The sequence below is a fragment of the Nothoprocta perdicaria genome, unplaced genomic scaffold, assembly GCF_003342845.1.
Source record: "Nothoprocta perdicaria isolate Ctin4 unplaced genomic scaffold, notPer1 scaffold_162, whole genome shotgun sequence".
Classification (NCBI taxonomy): domain Eukaryota; kingdom Metazoa; phylum Chordata; class Aves; order Tinamiformes; family Tinamidae; genus Nothoprocta; species Nothoprocta perdicaria.
In genome coordinates this window covers 1,067,457-1,081,930 of record NW_020454783.1, presented here as the reverse complement: position 1 = coordinate 1,081,930, position 14,474 = coordinate 1,067,457, and the positions used below count along the sequence as shown (strand labels likewise).

Here is a 14,474-nt window from a genome sequence, read left to right as displayed (position 1 = left end):
AAGAGCTATAACCCTTAGTCAGATGCCACTCTTTGTGCACAGGCATTAGGGCTGGATCCAGGTGATACCTTGAAGTTTCCCTTGGAGAACCCAGTCTTCATGCAGGCCCCACAAACTGTTTTCTTACCTTGGCTGGGAATGCTGTAGTGGGAGCTGTTGTTTGRGTAGTGGGAGCTGTTGCCTCATCCAGGCAGGACATCTGGCAAGTTTTTCTTATTTCCGGCTGTGCCAGAACATTTTAGGAGCTTTTCCATTACCAGAATTAATCCTATGATCTTATCACACAAATATATCCTCTGTCTACGGAAGGCTTAATAATAACACAGTCCTGGTGAGCAATTGTTTTGTTCATAAGGTAAAGAGAAAAAAATGCTYTAGAATTTACAATTTAAAGGAGATAGGAGAAGAGTTCTATGATTCCCGTTTACCTTTTGCTAGCATCTTAATGCTGGTGGTCAAAGCAGCTCATTCTTTTGGTGCTGGTTAGGAAATCYTCCCCTGGTTTAGGAGAGAAGGATAACATGAAAATCCTCTGTACCAAATCTCAGTCCCCTTTGTGCTGTGTAGAAACCAGCCAACCTTAGTCTTGTAACACGCTGTACACTACATTTTTCCGTTCCATAGAAACTCCTTATGGTAGCATTCATAAGTGAAATGTTACAGAAGGAGGTGTGTGACTATAATGAGTTGCAGTACACAATAGATAGGTAAGTGCCATGCCATGAGTATCCTTTCTCTCTTGTGCTTTGGTCTGTTGATAAACCTCAATTTTCTACAGCTTCTTCTTTGATGCACTGTGTCATTCTCAAAAATGTAGGTAGTACAAAAAGTTGCTTTTATTTACATATGCATATGTGAGTTTTACCAATGAGTTTTATTACCAATTTAATATGTACATGAGTTTATGAAATTGATAGTTTTATTGCCATTTTGATTGTATTATGTATGTCTGCCACCCATAGGTTTTTTGCTTTTCTGTTTCTTTTTGTACTGTGAGCTTTTTCCTCCGTGGCAGCAGTTTTCTATACTTGGGATGCTATTCTCGTATTATTGCAGTTGTGCTGATATAAAAAGCTTGTAATGCATCAGGTTCAGATATTACTTGTCTGCCAAGTTTCCTGAAGTCACCGTTAAAATCAAGACATTTGCCACAACCCTTTCATGGATATTTTTGATGGGTCACTTTCAGATTCATTTTTTTCTACTAACTAGAGAGTAAAATATTGCACTCTATTGTGAAATGGCAGAGGGACAATTTGTCTTCAGAAGGAGAAAAAATGTTCCACATTTCTTTAAAAGAAAGAGTATTAGTGCCTATTCGTCCTTGTATTTGATAGTCTACTGGCATGAAATTAGGAAAAAAAAAGTCCAATCTTAGAATAATATTTAAGAATAATCACCTATAAAGATTTTGCACAAGAATTTTAAGAAAATAACCTTTTTTTTCTTTTTTTTCTTTTTCTGTCAGAGCATTCTACTTGGACAAGTCAAACTTGCCTCCAAATTCAACATCTAAAGCTGCTTATATAGATAAGGTAAATAAAAATGTTAAGTAATTAATTAAACTTTGCATTTTGCACACTGTGTTATTGTAATTCTTTTCTTTGGCTTTCTTCATTCCACTGAAAATTGCAAGTATTCGAAGCTGTGAGGGAAAAGGGGCATGCTTGAAAAATGCAGTGATCCACTGCTCAGCCCAAAGCAGACTGAAATTTTACATTGGTATAATGCAATGAGCATTAACAGACAGACAGAGCCTGTTTCTTGAATCTGTGCTGGACTGCAAGATCTGTCTTTAGGGAGTCAGCAACTTCATTTTCTAATCATTCACAAGTGCAGCAGAAGAAATTTAGCTATATATGCAGCTCTCATTTCTCCCAAACCTGTTCCCTCTCTATTTTAGTGAAAAGGCCAGGGACAAGACAAAAGCATCTGATAAATCAGAACTGACCAGGAGATGCTAATGCTGGTTTTATCTATTGCATTTTCCTTGTAAATGGAGTGAGCTAAGAGCAAGTGCATGATCTCAGTTTGTGCCCTTGACTTTTTCTCTTTTCTCCATACCTCCGGGGGAGCAAGTGACACCAATTTATATCAATTTAATATTTGTAAGCTAAATCAATAGGAGCTAAATCAACTTTAAACTTTTTGTGTCCAGGTTTAAATCATTATTATAATTGACTTACTTGACCTGCACACTTTCTGATGATGGTAAACATAAGAGCAAGCGAGGCTGCTATTTCTCTAATTAGTTAAAACTGTCTTTACAGAATGCTGTCTTTCAAATGATTCCTTCTCTGATTCTTTTGTTTGTTTCTTTTTTCGATCTTTAAGTGTCTTTAGAATAAAGAGAAAAGGAATTTGCAATTAGGGAGTCTGCAAAACTATATCGTGAACCTTTCTTTTACATAAGTCACTATGAGATGCTGCTTTTCATTGCTAAATTGTTCTTGAAGGCTGCTCTTCTGAGAGCYGCCTTCCACATGAAGCTGCCTTCTTACTGAATGTAGGTGGGTCATTTGCTTCTCTGTACAGAAATGCTGAAGGTTGTTTTGAGTTCAGCTACAGAGTTAACTGTTCTTGATTTGTAGTATGTTTTTGTTACTCCTGCTTGTTTTTCTTTTTGCATGCTGCTATGCAAATGGACAGTTTCTAATCCTGACTAAAGAAAAGACACTATCGTCCTGTTTATAAGTTGATTTTCTTAGCCATTTAACCTGTCCTGGCATCCCTTCTGCATATTTTTATGGAAGCAGGTTGTCTCCTATCTTTGGAAATAACATTAATAGAAGCTTATTGATGGGCATAATCAGTTTATTGAAGTGAAAAACACTTCTGTAGAGAATTAAACAGTCAGTGATAGTAACAATCAAAAGTTAGGAAATCTTTTTTGTAAGTCATGTTGCAGAAGATTGTATGCTTTGTATTTACATTATAGAGTCTGCCTTGGGCTTTCTCACCTAGTCTCTCTCCGCATTGGTAGTGACTAGAGATCACAACACATGTCACGACCCTCCGAGAGCACTTTGAGTGCTCTTGGCAGCAAATATTTAAATCTCTCTTTTCTGTCTTGCAGTTTATGAGACCTCTCAACTGCCTGGATGAACTTTACCGACTCATAGGGTCCTTCATCCGATCCAAGCGCACCGCAGCCTGCGCCTACACGGCCTGCAGCGCGTCYGGCGTTGGGCTGCTCTCGGTGGCCTCAGAGCTCTGTAACAGGCTCGGAGCATGTCACGTCATCATGTGCAACAGCGGAGTCCACCGGTAGGACAGTTTGCTTCCCTCCCTTGGTTCCCGTCAGTCATTCAGACATTGCACTCCAGTTTGGCTGGCTTTTTTTTGGTTGGTTTTTTTTTTTCCATTATTGAAAATCATAGGCTGTGTTTCTGTGCATGGGAGTAAATGCCTAATACAGTTAAAGGATTTGTGGTTGAATTCCAGAGTTGTATTGGCTTTGATTGAGAAAAATGAGCAGCATGATTTCATTTCATGTGGCTGGAAAGGGTTATTTCTCATTCAAGTCAGGAGAAGGCAGAAATCCTAATTGCTAAAGCAGGTAAAGGAAGGTTTCCTAGGTGAACAGCACATACTATATTAAGTTTCTGCTACCATCAAAAAAAATGTCATATTTGCTATATGCTAGAGAGAATCCTGAGAGAGCTTGTTTCAAGGAAAAAGGAAAAAAGGGGTATGCATTTTTGTAGGGGTAGTATGCAGTAACTGGAAGTTATGCGTGTAGAACAGTATTGATGTGATTAACAGCAGAAAATGAACAGAGCTACATTCAAYTGAGCTTTTTTGTGTAAGCCTAAGTGGTTTTAATACGCACATACTCTCACACACATCTGAGTGACAATAGAGAGTTCTYTAGTACTGAATAATTTTTGATTTTTTGTCAAAGATAGCAATTTCAATTGGGTAGTTTTTTTTTTTTTTTGTACATTATAGTGCATTATAGCAAACAGGTAAAGACTGCCACTAGGAGAAAAAAAAAAACAAAAAACTGATGTTTTAACTGCTATTTCTGTAAGACTTCCAAATTGTAGATTACAGGTATACTGAAAAAAATGACTCCTTGTTTTCTAACCTCATACTGATTTGTAATTTAGCAAACTTTTCTAAAAGTTCATGCTAAAATGAACCTTACCTTCTCTTATGAGATGAGATGAACCTTATGTTAAGTAATGCCCTTTCCTTAGAAGAGCTTTTGAAAAACGATGCACAATTGCTGGATGAGTTGTGATCAGTAGCATAGAGTCTAGTTGAAGGCATTGGGATCCTGGGGTGCATTAAGARRAGCGTCTCCAGCAATTCGAAGGAGGGGATCGTTCGCCTATACACAGCYCTGGTGAGGCCACATCTGGAGACTSTGTCCAGTTCTGGGCTCCTCAGTACAAGAGGGRTGTGGAGCTGCTGGAGAGTCCAGCACAGGGCTACGAGGATGATCARGGGCCTGGAACATCTGCCCTATGAGCAAAGGCTGAGAGAGCTGGKCCTGYTCAGCCTGGAGAAGAGGAGGCTGAGGTCTATAAATCAGTGATCAGTGTCTATAAATACCTCAAGGKAGGCAGTGAGGAGGAGGGGGCGGCCTCTTTTCAGTGGTGGMCAGCGAWRGGACTAGAGGARACGGCGACAAGCTGAGGCACCAAAAGTTCCACTGGAAGTTAAGGAAAAATTTCTTTATAAGTRAGGGTGACAGAGCACTGGAACAGGTTGCCAAGAGGGATGTGGGGTTGTGGAAACTCCTTCTCTGGATRTATGTGAAACCCACTTGGACTCARTCCTGGGCCACATGCTCTAGGTGACCCTGYGTGTGCAGGGGGATTGGRCTAGATGATCTCTAAAGGTCCCTTCCAACCATAAGGTCTATGGTTCTATGATAAGTCAGCAGATTGTAAGGCATGTAAAACAGGTAGAGCTCTGTATATAGTCAGCACAATATAATGAGTGCATGCCATTTCTATAAGTGAAGATAGCAGCAAGCTACTTGTATTGCTTTCCCATTATTGATACAAGTGTGTAGAACCTGTTGGATATTCTGGTATTCCTTTTTAGGTAATGGTACAAAAACAGTGTGTTATCTAGTCACTGTGTTAGATGAAGATGGAAATACTATATGTCATGGAGAAGCATGAAGTTCTCATTTGCAGAAAGCCATGAACTATACAGCTTTTCTCTGGCTTTTTATTTAGGTTTCATAAGATATCTTTCTGATACAGAGAATACTGCTTCCCAAATTGTAACTCTTGCTAATCCTTCTGGTCAAGAAAAAACAGTTATAAGCAGTACTTTTTCCTCTGCTGCTCGCAAAGCAGCAGAGGAAAGTAGCTTTGAATTCTCAAAGTATAATTTCTCCTTATAAAAGTTGCTTTGAAGAGAAGTGAACAAGATTTTTTTGGGGGGGAGGGAGGGAAATCAGCCTTATGTAATTCCAACAAAACAAGGAAATTAGTCATCTACTCTCAGGAATATTGAATTTTAATTATTATTTAGAAATTCATTAGTCATGAGTACTCTTCTGAAGACTTTACTGTGTTGAAGTAAGCAGTACTGTATTGCTAACGTGATGAGAACAGATTTTGAGCTTCATTCTGTCTTTCTTCAGAAAGCTGAAAAGGACTTTTTTGTGTGTTTCTTAATGACTTTGTAGAGTAAATTCTGAATTTGCCAACATACCTGTGCCAGAAATCTTACGTTTTAAAGAAAATAATCAGAACAGCTTTAATATTCCTCCTAAACTATCACTCTACAATGAAGAGATCACAAATTATTTAGAATAATCTGGTGACTGACAAGGAAGCAACATACTTCATAAAAGCATGAACTGTTCCTACAATAAAATGGAATTGATGAGATTTTTTGCTAATTCAAATGTATAAACAGCTAAGGGTCTAAATTATGTTTTAAACCCAYAAAATTTTAGAAAGCCGACACACATTGGATTTCAAGACATTTTTTATGAATAATGGGAAATGGATGGGTCATATATGGGATTCTATCTGGGTTTTAAAGGGCTCAAGACTGACTATTTGTAAAAGAAAATGTGCAGAGCCTTTTTCTGTAAAAGCATGAATGTTGTCCTGCAGTCTTTGAATGGAGGCCATTTGAGCTCTTGTATAAGATACCTTTATTTCACTTGTCCATTAACGGTACCTTTGTGGCTACCGTCTGTTCAAAGAAACGTCAGCCTTTAGTGTTATTAAAGATAATTTAACCTAGTTTCTCTAAGAAAGAGAAATGCATTACTCACAATTTTGTATGTACTCAAGGAGCTTTTGCCCTGAGTTTCTGAAAGTTAAGAAAAAAAAATGATGGATGGAAAAGTCTCTTCTTGGACTTACATGTCATAAAGCTCACTTTATGTTTTATTTTCACTTTCTGGCCTCTTCCAGCTCGTCTCTACACTCCAACACTAAATAGGTTCTGCTTTTTGGCATTCTGAAATTGCCTTTACCAAGACAGAAAGCTTATTTTGTCTCCAAATAACAGTAGGATTTTTGTTACTGACCATATTCCTATACTAAGTTCTGCTGTGCTTTTTGTGAACTTACTCCCCTTGGGACTCCATAGTGAGAAACTATCTTGCAGCATCAAGAAATCCGGTGAGGAAAAAGTCCTGTAGCAAGAATCATTTTCCCTGTTGTCTAATTCTTCTGCTTCTCTGATGGACTGTTATTTAGTCAGAGCAGAGAATCATGCATAAAAATAGTCTTAAAGTTGAAAAGTAAGATCTTCAGGGTTCATGCTACTGATCTGCAGTCAGAGGGAATATTTAATTAGTTCATATTCAGCAATGTATCTTCTGTGCCTTCTTAGAAACTAAACATTCCTAGAGCTGTGGAAATCCAGATTTCGTAAGCTGAGACCAAGGACTTGTGACTGACTGGTTTTAATGCATGGTTGGAGAAGTGGAATGAGTTGAAAACTTCTTTCCCTGTTCAACCAGAAAAGCAGATGGTGGAAAGATGTGAATTGTGCTTGCAGGTTACTTTTGAAATTGTATTCTTCATTTATGAGTCTTCCATCTTAAAAAATAGAGAAAGGGTTTAGAATGAGATTTGTACATGCTTTAACTTTAATTATTATTAGACTAATTTCTACAGTTCATCTGTAATGGAAGATAATTTATGAGAGTCTGTGGAAGAGTACAGGATACTTCGCTGGTCAATCTCTTGCTTTTGTTCTTGGAGAGCAGGAACTGAGCAAACCAATAATCTGTCATAATTTAAATATATATATATATATACACACACACACACACACTTTTGTTTGAAGTATATTAACTCTGAATCTTCCCTCACTTGAATAATGTTATCTACCTGTCACTGAACTGAATGAACAAGCTTTCTCAGTTTTCCCAGCTTGGGCAGCATGGATTGCGAATGGGAATTTCTGCCAGCCTTCTGTCTTACTGTCTGGAAGGAAGTAGCAGAGAACCTGGGAGGGCGATCCTGGGTGGCAATTCCAACGCAGAAGAGACAGAAAAATATGAGATAGCAGCCTTGTCTGCTCTGACAGTGGTTGCTGAGCTCAGGATCAACAATGTTTTGATTTCTGACTTCTCTGTGATCCATATTAAATTGCTTTTTACCCTGCACTAGGCTAAAACAGCTTGACACAGTTCATGTTTTCATCCTTATATCCAAGATAATACTGTGGATTTTGAATTGCTGGTGATTATTTTGCTTTGATTTTTATGAGGACAATATGTTTTCCAATTTGCATTAGAGTCTGAAATCCTATATCTATTTCAGACAGCAGTTCTTTTCAGATATATTTGAATCAGAGAAAAATAAGTTCTTTAACCTTCACTGTCCTAAGTGACATGTGAATACTACAAGCTCCCCTTGGATTACCATAAGTGAACATGCCTTGTTGATCAGCATCAGGAATAGAACTCAGAATTAGTCCGAAATCAATAGTTTGCATTTCTGTCTTGCCTTTTATATCATCCATAATTACATTTCTACCTGCCAATCAACTGTCACCTATAAACAATACAGTGTTTTTTTTTCTGCTGCCTGTTTCCTTGCCTAATTTTATTCTGTTTGAAGGTGCAATCAGTCTGTACAAATCTAAGTGATGAAAAGCACTTTTAAATTTTATTGAATCGTGATGCTAGCTCCTGCTTGAGAGAGAAGAGAGAGACTGCATTGCACAAACAGACCTTAGCCTATTTTCATGCCAAAATGAAATTAGGTGCAGCAGCTGCAGAAGTCTATTCAGGGACCATAGGCCTCACAGGCTCAAAGGAATCATTTGAAGCATCCAAATAAAACAAATCCCAAGTTTATTTAAAATTTTGCATTTCCTGGAGGATTGAGAGAAGAGAGGTCCTTTATAATCTTGATGAACCCCAGGAAAATAACTGTCTTATTTTCTTTTCTGAATTTTAATTTCCCCTCCTGAAAGTCTCTCCTGGCTGCTACCATCCTTCAAGCAGTGGGGTTCTGGCTAGCAGACCTGCAGCTGAATGAGAAGGCAGATTTTGATTCTGCTGCCTCCTGCAGCTGGCTCAGCTCCTGCAGCCCCGTGAAAGCTCTTGCCATCTTCCAAATTGCACTGCAGAGTAGTGCTGGMAGCTATCAGTCATGCCCAACTCCCTCGCTGTAGAAACTTCGTTGATGAAATTGCTGCAAGAAAATCTACCTGATCTACCATCAACTGTGACTCAGATGAAACACTCAATAATTAGGCTTTGTGGGAACAATGGGACCACTTATAGGTCAATGTGGGCTGAAACCTTGGTCCTCTCTGGCCTTCTCATGTAACCTTTGCTTTTGGTTCTGCTACCATTTCCTTTAGTCAAGATTCCCTTCTTCTAAATTAAGTTTTGTTACATCTCTGTTCAGTTACTGTATTTTCATGGTATTTTACCTGCTGAGATATTAGAACCCCTCCAATTTTCATAAAATAGTATAGGGTAGTGCTGGTTACTATCTGAGAACATGAAATTTTTAAAYATGTGACAATTTGTCTCCTTCAGACAATTTTTTAGATTTAGATTTTCCTTACATAGGCAGCCTTGTACATTTTGGGTTTTTTCATCCCTATGAACATATGAAAGCTTATAATCTTTGAGATCTCTTGCACATTTTAAATTCTGAGACATTCTTTTTCCAAAAATGCAGAGATGCACCTAAAGTGCACTGATTCAGCTGAAATGGCCCTAACTTATTAATAGGGATCTCAAAGGGATCTCMAGGTGTTTTTTTCTAATTACTCCTTTTAAGATTATGGACCACTGTAGGCKTCTAATGGTGGGTCAGTACACAACTTGATCATCTTGCTCTGTTGAATAATGCTCTTACTCTTCAATTCATGCAGTATTTTCCAATCTGTAGTCCAAGTCTTCAGGAAAATCTGACTCTTCTTTACAGAAAATGCTAGATGATTGATTAAAAATATATTACAAGGAAAAACCTTTAATTTCGGAGATAAACTGCAATTTTCCAGCAGATAGATTTGCTTGCCTTTTTGTGTGAGGCATAGAACTTTTTCACATGAAAGATTCTATGTATAGAATGAAAAATAATTGTCAATATTGACTTTTCATTTGATATAAGATACTGTTGTTTGTGTTTGCAAGTGTGATTAAGCATGAGCAAAAAAAAGGCATGGTGGTTCTTAGAAATCCTGTTCTTTCATAAAAGAATGTTAATGTTATGAGTACACTTGGCAGCATTTCCTGCCAACTAAAGGTGTCAAGAGCCTACAGGAAGCATGTTTCTATATTTCTGAAATGGTGCTCTGTGCCCTTTCAGTTTTTTWAAATTGATAGATAGGTAATTCATGGTCATAACTTTTTTATTGTTTTTCAAAAATCTCTCTATCTCAAGAAATGTAGAAGAATTCGATTTTTTTTTTTTTATTTTTAGATAAGTTGATAATCTTTCTATAAAATACAGAAAAAAACGCTCAGTATGACTTTCTGCATTTTTCATTTTCAGGATTAGAAATGACCAATGTTAAATTTAATAGCCCTGAGTGAAATAGACCTGTGGGCTTCCCAACTATGAACAGAGACATGAACCAAATTTACATCTGCAATGTGGCTGTCTATGCTTATCTTCCAGAACTGACTCCTTCGCTTGATAAGCCACTGCCTCTTGCCTCTTTCTAGCAAATTGGTAACTTGTGGTGGAGCATATCTGCTAGAATCAATTTTCATTATCCTGTCATGTGATGGTGCACGCATGCCCAACAAAAATGTGTGTGTAGGAGGGGGATTGCAATGTATTTGGTGTGTGGTTTGCACAACTTCGTAATCACTGCAGTACCTGACATGAAGGAACCTTCTGCGCTCTGTTTTTTAATATATGAGAGCTGGAAGTTTCCTTAGCCTTGAGTTACCCATGGTTCAGTAATATTTTCCATGGACAGTCACTTTTTGAAGCATTGCTTATGATTACTGAACCATCATAATGGAGTAAAATCTATTTCATGTACAGGATAATGGCTTGCTCTACACTGGCAAAAAACTGCACTAAACTTTGAAGGATCTGTTCAAATCCAAGGTTGATTTTGAGGGTAGTGATTTTCCACGCTGGAAGCATCTCAGCTTGATTACAAGGTTCATAAAGGGACTGAGCATAAATCCTGAACTCCAGCAGAGTTGCACTGTAATTGTAAATTGTAAATTACAGTACTCCAAGTAATTGTAAAGAGCTTCATGCTCATTTCATCTCGCCTGGCTGAAATTCCTCCTCCCCATGAGAAAAATAAAAATCTTGTTCAGCGCATTTTCAGCATATGGGCATAGAAGATGAGGGGCATGRTTATGTTTTAGGAAAATATGCTTTTTAGTTCCATGAATGCAAATTTCAATTTTATTTGCATGGAGCTGTATTCTCATAGTGAGAATAGCTTAGGGATCGTAGCAAACAGCTACACAGGCCTATCTACACATTTTAAGGCTTCTTACTTATAGGCCTGGAGGATATTTTCTATGCTTTTTAGGTCTATCATGGCCTATTTTCTTCTTCTAGTTACTCTTTAGAACTGATACATGTTACCCAACCATTAGCAGTTATAAGGAGTTACCTAAAGAATCTTTCCCTTAGAGTCATGTACCTTTGTGTTGCATACACTGATATAAATAATAGCTGCTCCATAAGCACTAATTAAAATGGTAGTAAGGGCGAGTGAATACTTGATTGTCGTTGGTTTAAAAAGTGGACGAATGTATATAAGATTAGCTTAAGATCAATGAAAAGAAAATGATTTTAAATCAGGATGACACTAAATTKCACATTGAGCAGAAGATCTAGATTTAATTAGATTTTGCCTTCATCTATTCACACAAGTAGAACGCAGCTCATTTCAACATTTCTGAAAGCAGGTAACTGATGTGGTAACTACTAAACTAATTTGTTTCACCTCACTTTTTCTATTCAGGGTATTTTTCAGAAAGATTTTAATGCATGTTTGGATGTAAAATGGCTACAATTCAAACTGCAACTAGGGAATGATTTTATTGATAAATGTTCTTTTAGATCTTTTAACATAGATAAACAACTTAGTGGCAGCTTAGCAGGTTCTGCATATGGGCTCAAATTATTTTTCCTCTCAGGTGACAAATGACATTAAATAAGCTATCATGAAATAATCCACTTCTCAGCAATCTTCAGTCTGTTTTCCTCTTTTACACCTCAGTTGACTATATATTTCAGCATATGTCTATCCAGCAGATTTGCTGCTCTTTAGCAGAAATCACATCCAGCCAAAAACAAATGAATTCTTCAGCTGGTGACTGCTTGTGATTAGAAAATATAAATCCAACCTCTTGGTTGTGATTAGAAAATATAATCCAACCTCTTTTGTTCAGCAGGGTCTGATGCAGAAGATACTTGAAAGTTTCTATCTAATCTTCACATAGACACTACCATGACTGATGGGAGCCCGAGAACAGGAGGCAGGGGCTGGAGGCAGCTGCAGCCACTTCTGTTTCTTGGAAACCAAATGGGGAGAAGGAGGAATTCTCAGCTYGGCTGTGGTTGGAAAGCCAAATGTCTGTGCCGTTTGCTGCTGTAATCTGTCAAGGCAGGGAATTTGTGATTCTAACTGACATAAAACTTAAGATGATGAATGTGAGCCTGGTTTTTCTGACATAAAAGAAGGGATGAGAGGAAATTAGAAGGGGTGAAAACAGATTTTGATTTGCTCCTGTGCACAATTTAGGACTTTTCCTTTCCATAAGAGGATAGTATATGAAATCATTTGAAGGAGGTTTCCCTCTCTCCCCCCATCAATATTTTCTTTGTTTGTTTTATCTGGGCTGATTGCATCCAAATGACCAGGTGCTTTTAGAAGTCTAAATTGCTTCCAAATTGCTTTGTAACCTTTACTATCATTTGCTTATTAGGTTTCAAAAAGAAGGAGAGGGTCAACTATTGCATCTTGCTTCAATCCTTGGAATTAAACTGTGTCCAGACCACCAGGATAGGGTCTTTATAGGAGGAATTCTCTACTTTTCAATTTTTATAGAACTCTAGAAATTGTATTGGTTTAGATTTGATTTTGGTTAATCTCTGTGTTTGGTAAACCTGTTGCAAGGTTACTTCCAGTTTTCCATGTTATTCTCTAATTTTTGTGTGTGTGTATTTATTTCTTTTACAGATGGTTTTCAGGGCAGTTTGATTTGTGTTAAAGAATATGTAGTWTTCAAAAACTGTATTTAAAAAGCTAGAAGAAAGAACCCACATGAAATACAGGCTCATCAATGAGTCAGTTTATGCCATGGAGTTAATTAATTTTATATATGCAGACCATYTCACTAACTAGACATTCAATGAAAATAAAAACATTTCAGTGATATTTATTTTAGTTAGAAAGTAGTAACCTTACTTCAAAATTATGTCACAAAAACCATAGGCAATATTGTAATCCTGTTTTTAGGACTGCTGTTCATTAGACCTTTTGCATGCTTGGAGTGAAGCACAAAATCTAGCAGTATCTTCGGTGAAATACTCTATTTAAGTGCCATCTTACCGATGATCCTATTTTAACATTTCAAAAATACTTCAATTATAACGAATGTTATTAAATGAAACTGTGCATATAGAACTTAACCTTGAATATCAAATGTTGCATTTAATGAAGTGGGCTAGTAGTTAACATCATCATAGGCATCGTATTGTTTATCTTCTCTACTAATTCCCTATGATGTGGTAAGAATGCAACTTTTGTCCATTTTTTGTCTGCTCTTTTGCCTTGGTGTCAGTTGTTCGGTGTGAGCATGTTTGCATGTTTCAGGTTTGTGCAGTAGCTGCTGCCTCTCTCTGTAGGATCCTGATGATCTTCATCATGCTGATTCACTTTGTGCCGGTTTTTCATTTTCCTTATGTTTTTCACTATACACGTGGCATTTTCATTTCCAAATCGGATCTTGTACTGTCAAAAAGTAAATGGTTCATAATGTCTGTGATAAACATCCATTTAATCAATTTTAGATAGGGAGAAATTTTCCAGAACATTCATAGAATAGAATCATAGAATCCTTAAGGTTTGAAGGGACCTCTAGAGGGACCTCTGAGGGGTCTAGAGGTGACCCCTGCACATACAGGGTCACCTAGAGCACGTGGCACAGGGCTGCGTGCAAGCAGGTTTGGAAGATCTCCAGAGAAGGAGAGCTCTACCTGTTTTACATGCCTTACAATCTGCTGACTTATCATAGAACCATAGACCTTATGGTTGGAAGGGACCTTTAGAGATCATCTAGTCCAATCCCCCTGCACACRCAGGGTCACCTAGAGCATGTGGCCCAGGAYTGAGTCCAAGTGGGTTTCACATAYATCCAGAGAAGGAGTTTCCACAACCCCACATCCCTCTTGGCAACCTGTTCCAGTGCTCTGTCACCCTCACTTATAAAGAAATTTTTCCTTAACTTCCAGTGGAACTTTTGGTGCCTCAGCTTGTAGCCATTTCCTCTAGTCCTATCACTGTCCACCACTGAAAAGAGGCCAGCCTGCTTCTCCTCACTGCCTCCCTTGAGGTATTTATASACACTGATCAGGTCCCCCCTCAGCCTTCTCTTCTCCAGGCTGAACAGGCCCAGCTCTCTCAGTCTTGCCACATAGCGCAGATGTTCCAGACCCCCTTTCCAATAACAAGATTATTATTTGTGTCAAATTCTTTAATCTGACTTTGATTTAGGAAGTTCTTATGTTAATTTAGATTAGATTTACTACACAGATTTTTCTTCCTCTGTTCTTTCATTCCTTGAGTTCCACAATGATAGGATTTCTGGAGAAATTTTTCCAGTGTTTGGAAGGAAAATGGGCTTTGAGTCCAGAACTTCCCATCATTTCTACAGGAAGATCTTTTACCCTTTTTCTCTAGCTTATATTCTGTTTGTCAAATCACCTCTCCAGTACTTTCATTTTTTCCAAATGTGAATGGGACAAAGCTTCCTTTGTAGTTTCTTCTTCAAGGCTGGATGTTTAAATATTATGAGCACATACCTTCTTACT

The 14,474-nt window shown here is 37.8% G+C and overlaps 1 protein-coding gene across 1 annotated transcript in view; it reads left to right on the top strand.

Moving 5' to 3' along the window:
• PREX2 (phosphatidylinositol-3,4,5-trisphosphate dependent Rac exchange factor 2) overlaps positions 1 to 14,474 on the top strand; it is a 169,694-nt gene that overhangs the window by 139,828 nt on the left and 15,392 nt on the right. Inside the window, exons 36-37 of the mRNA XM_026035597.1 lie at positions 1,469 to 1,535; positions 3,077 to 3,267. Of these exons, the coding sequence (XP_025891382.1) occupies positions 1,469 to 1,535; positions 3,077 to 3,267 (258 nt within the window). The remainder of the gene's footprint in view (positions 1 to 1,468; positions 1,536 to 3,076; positions 3,268 to 14,474) is intronic.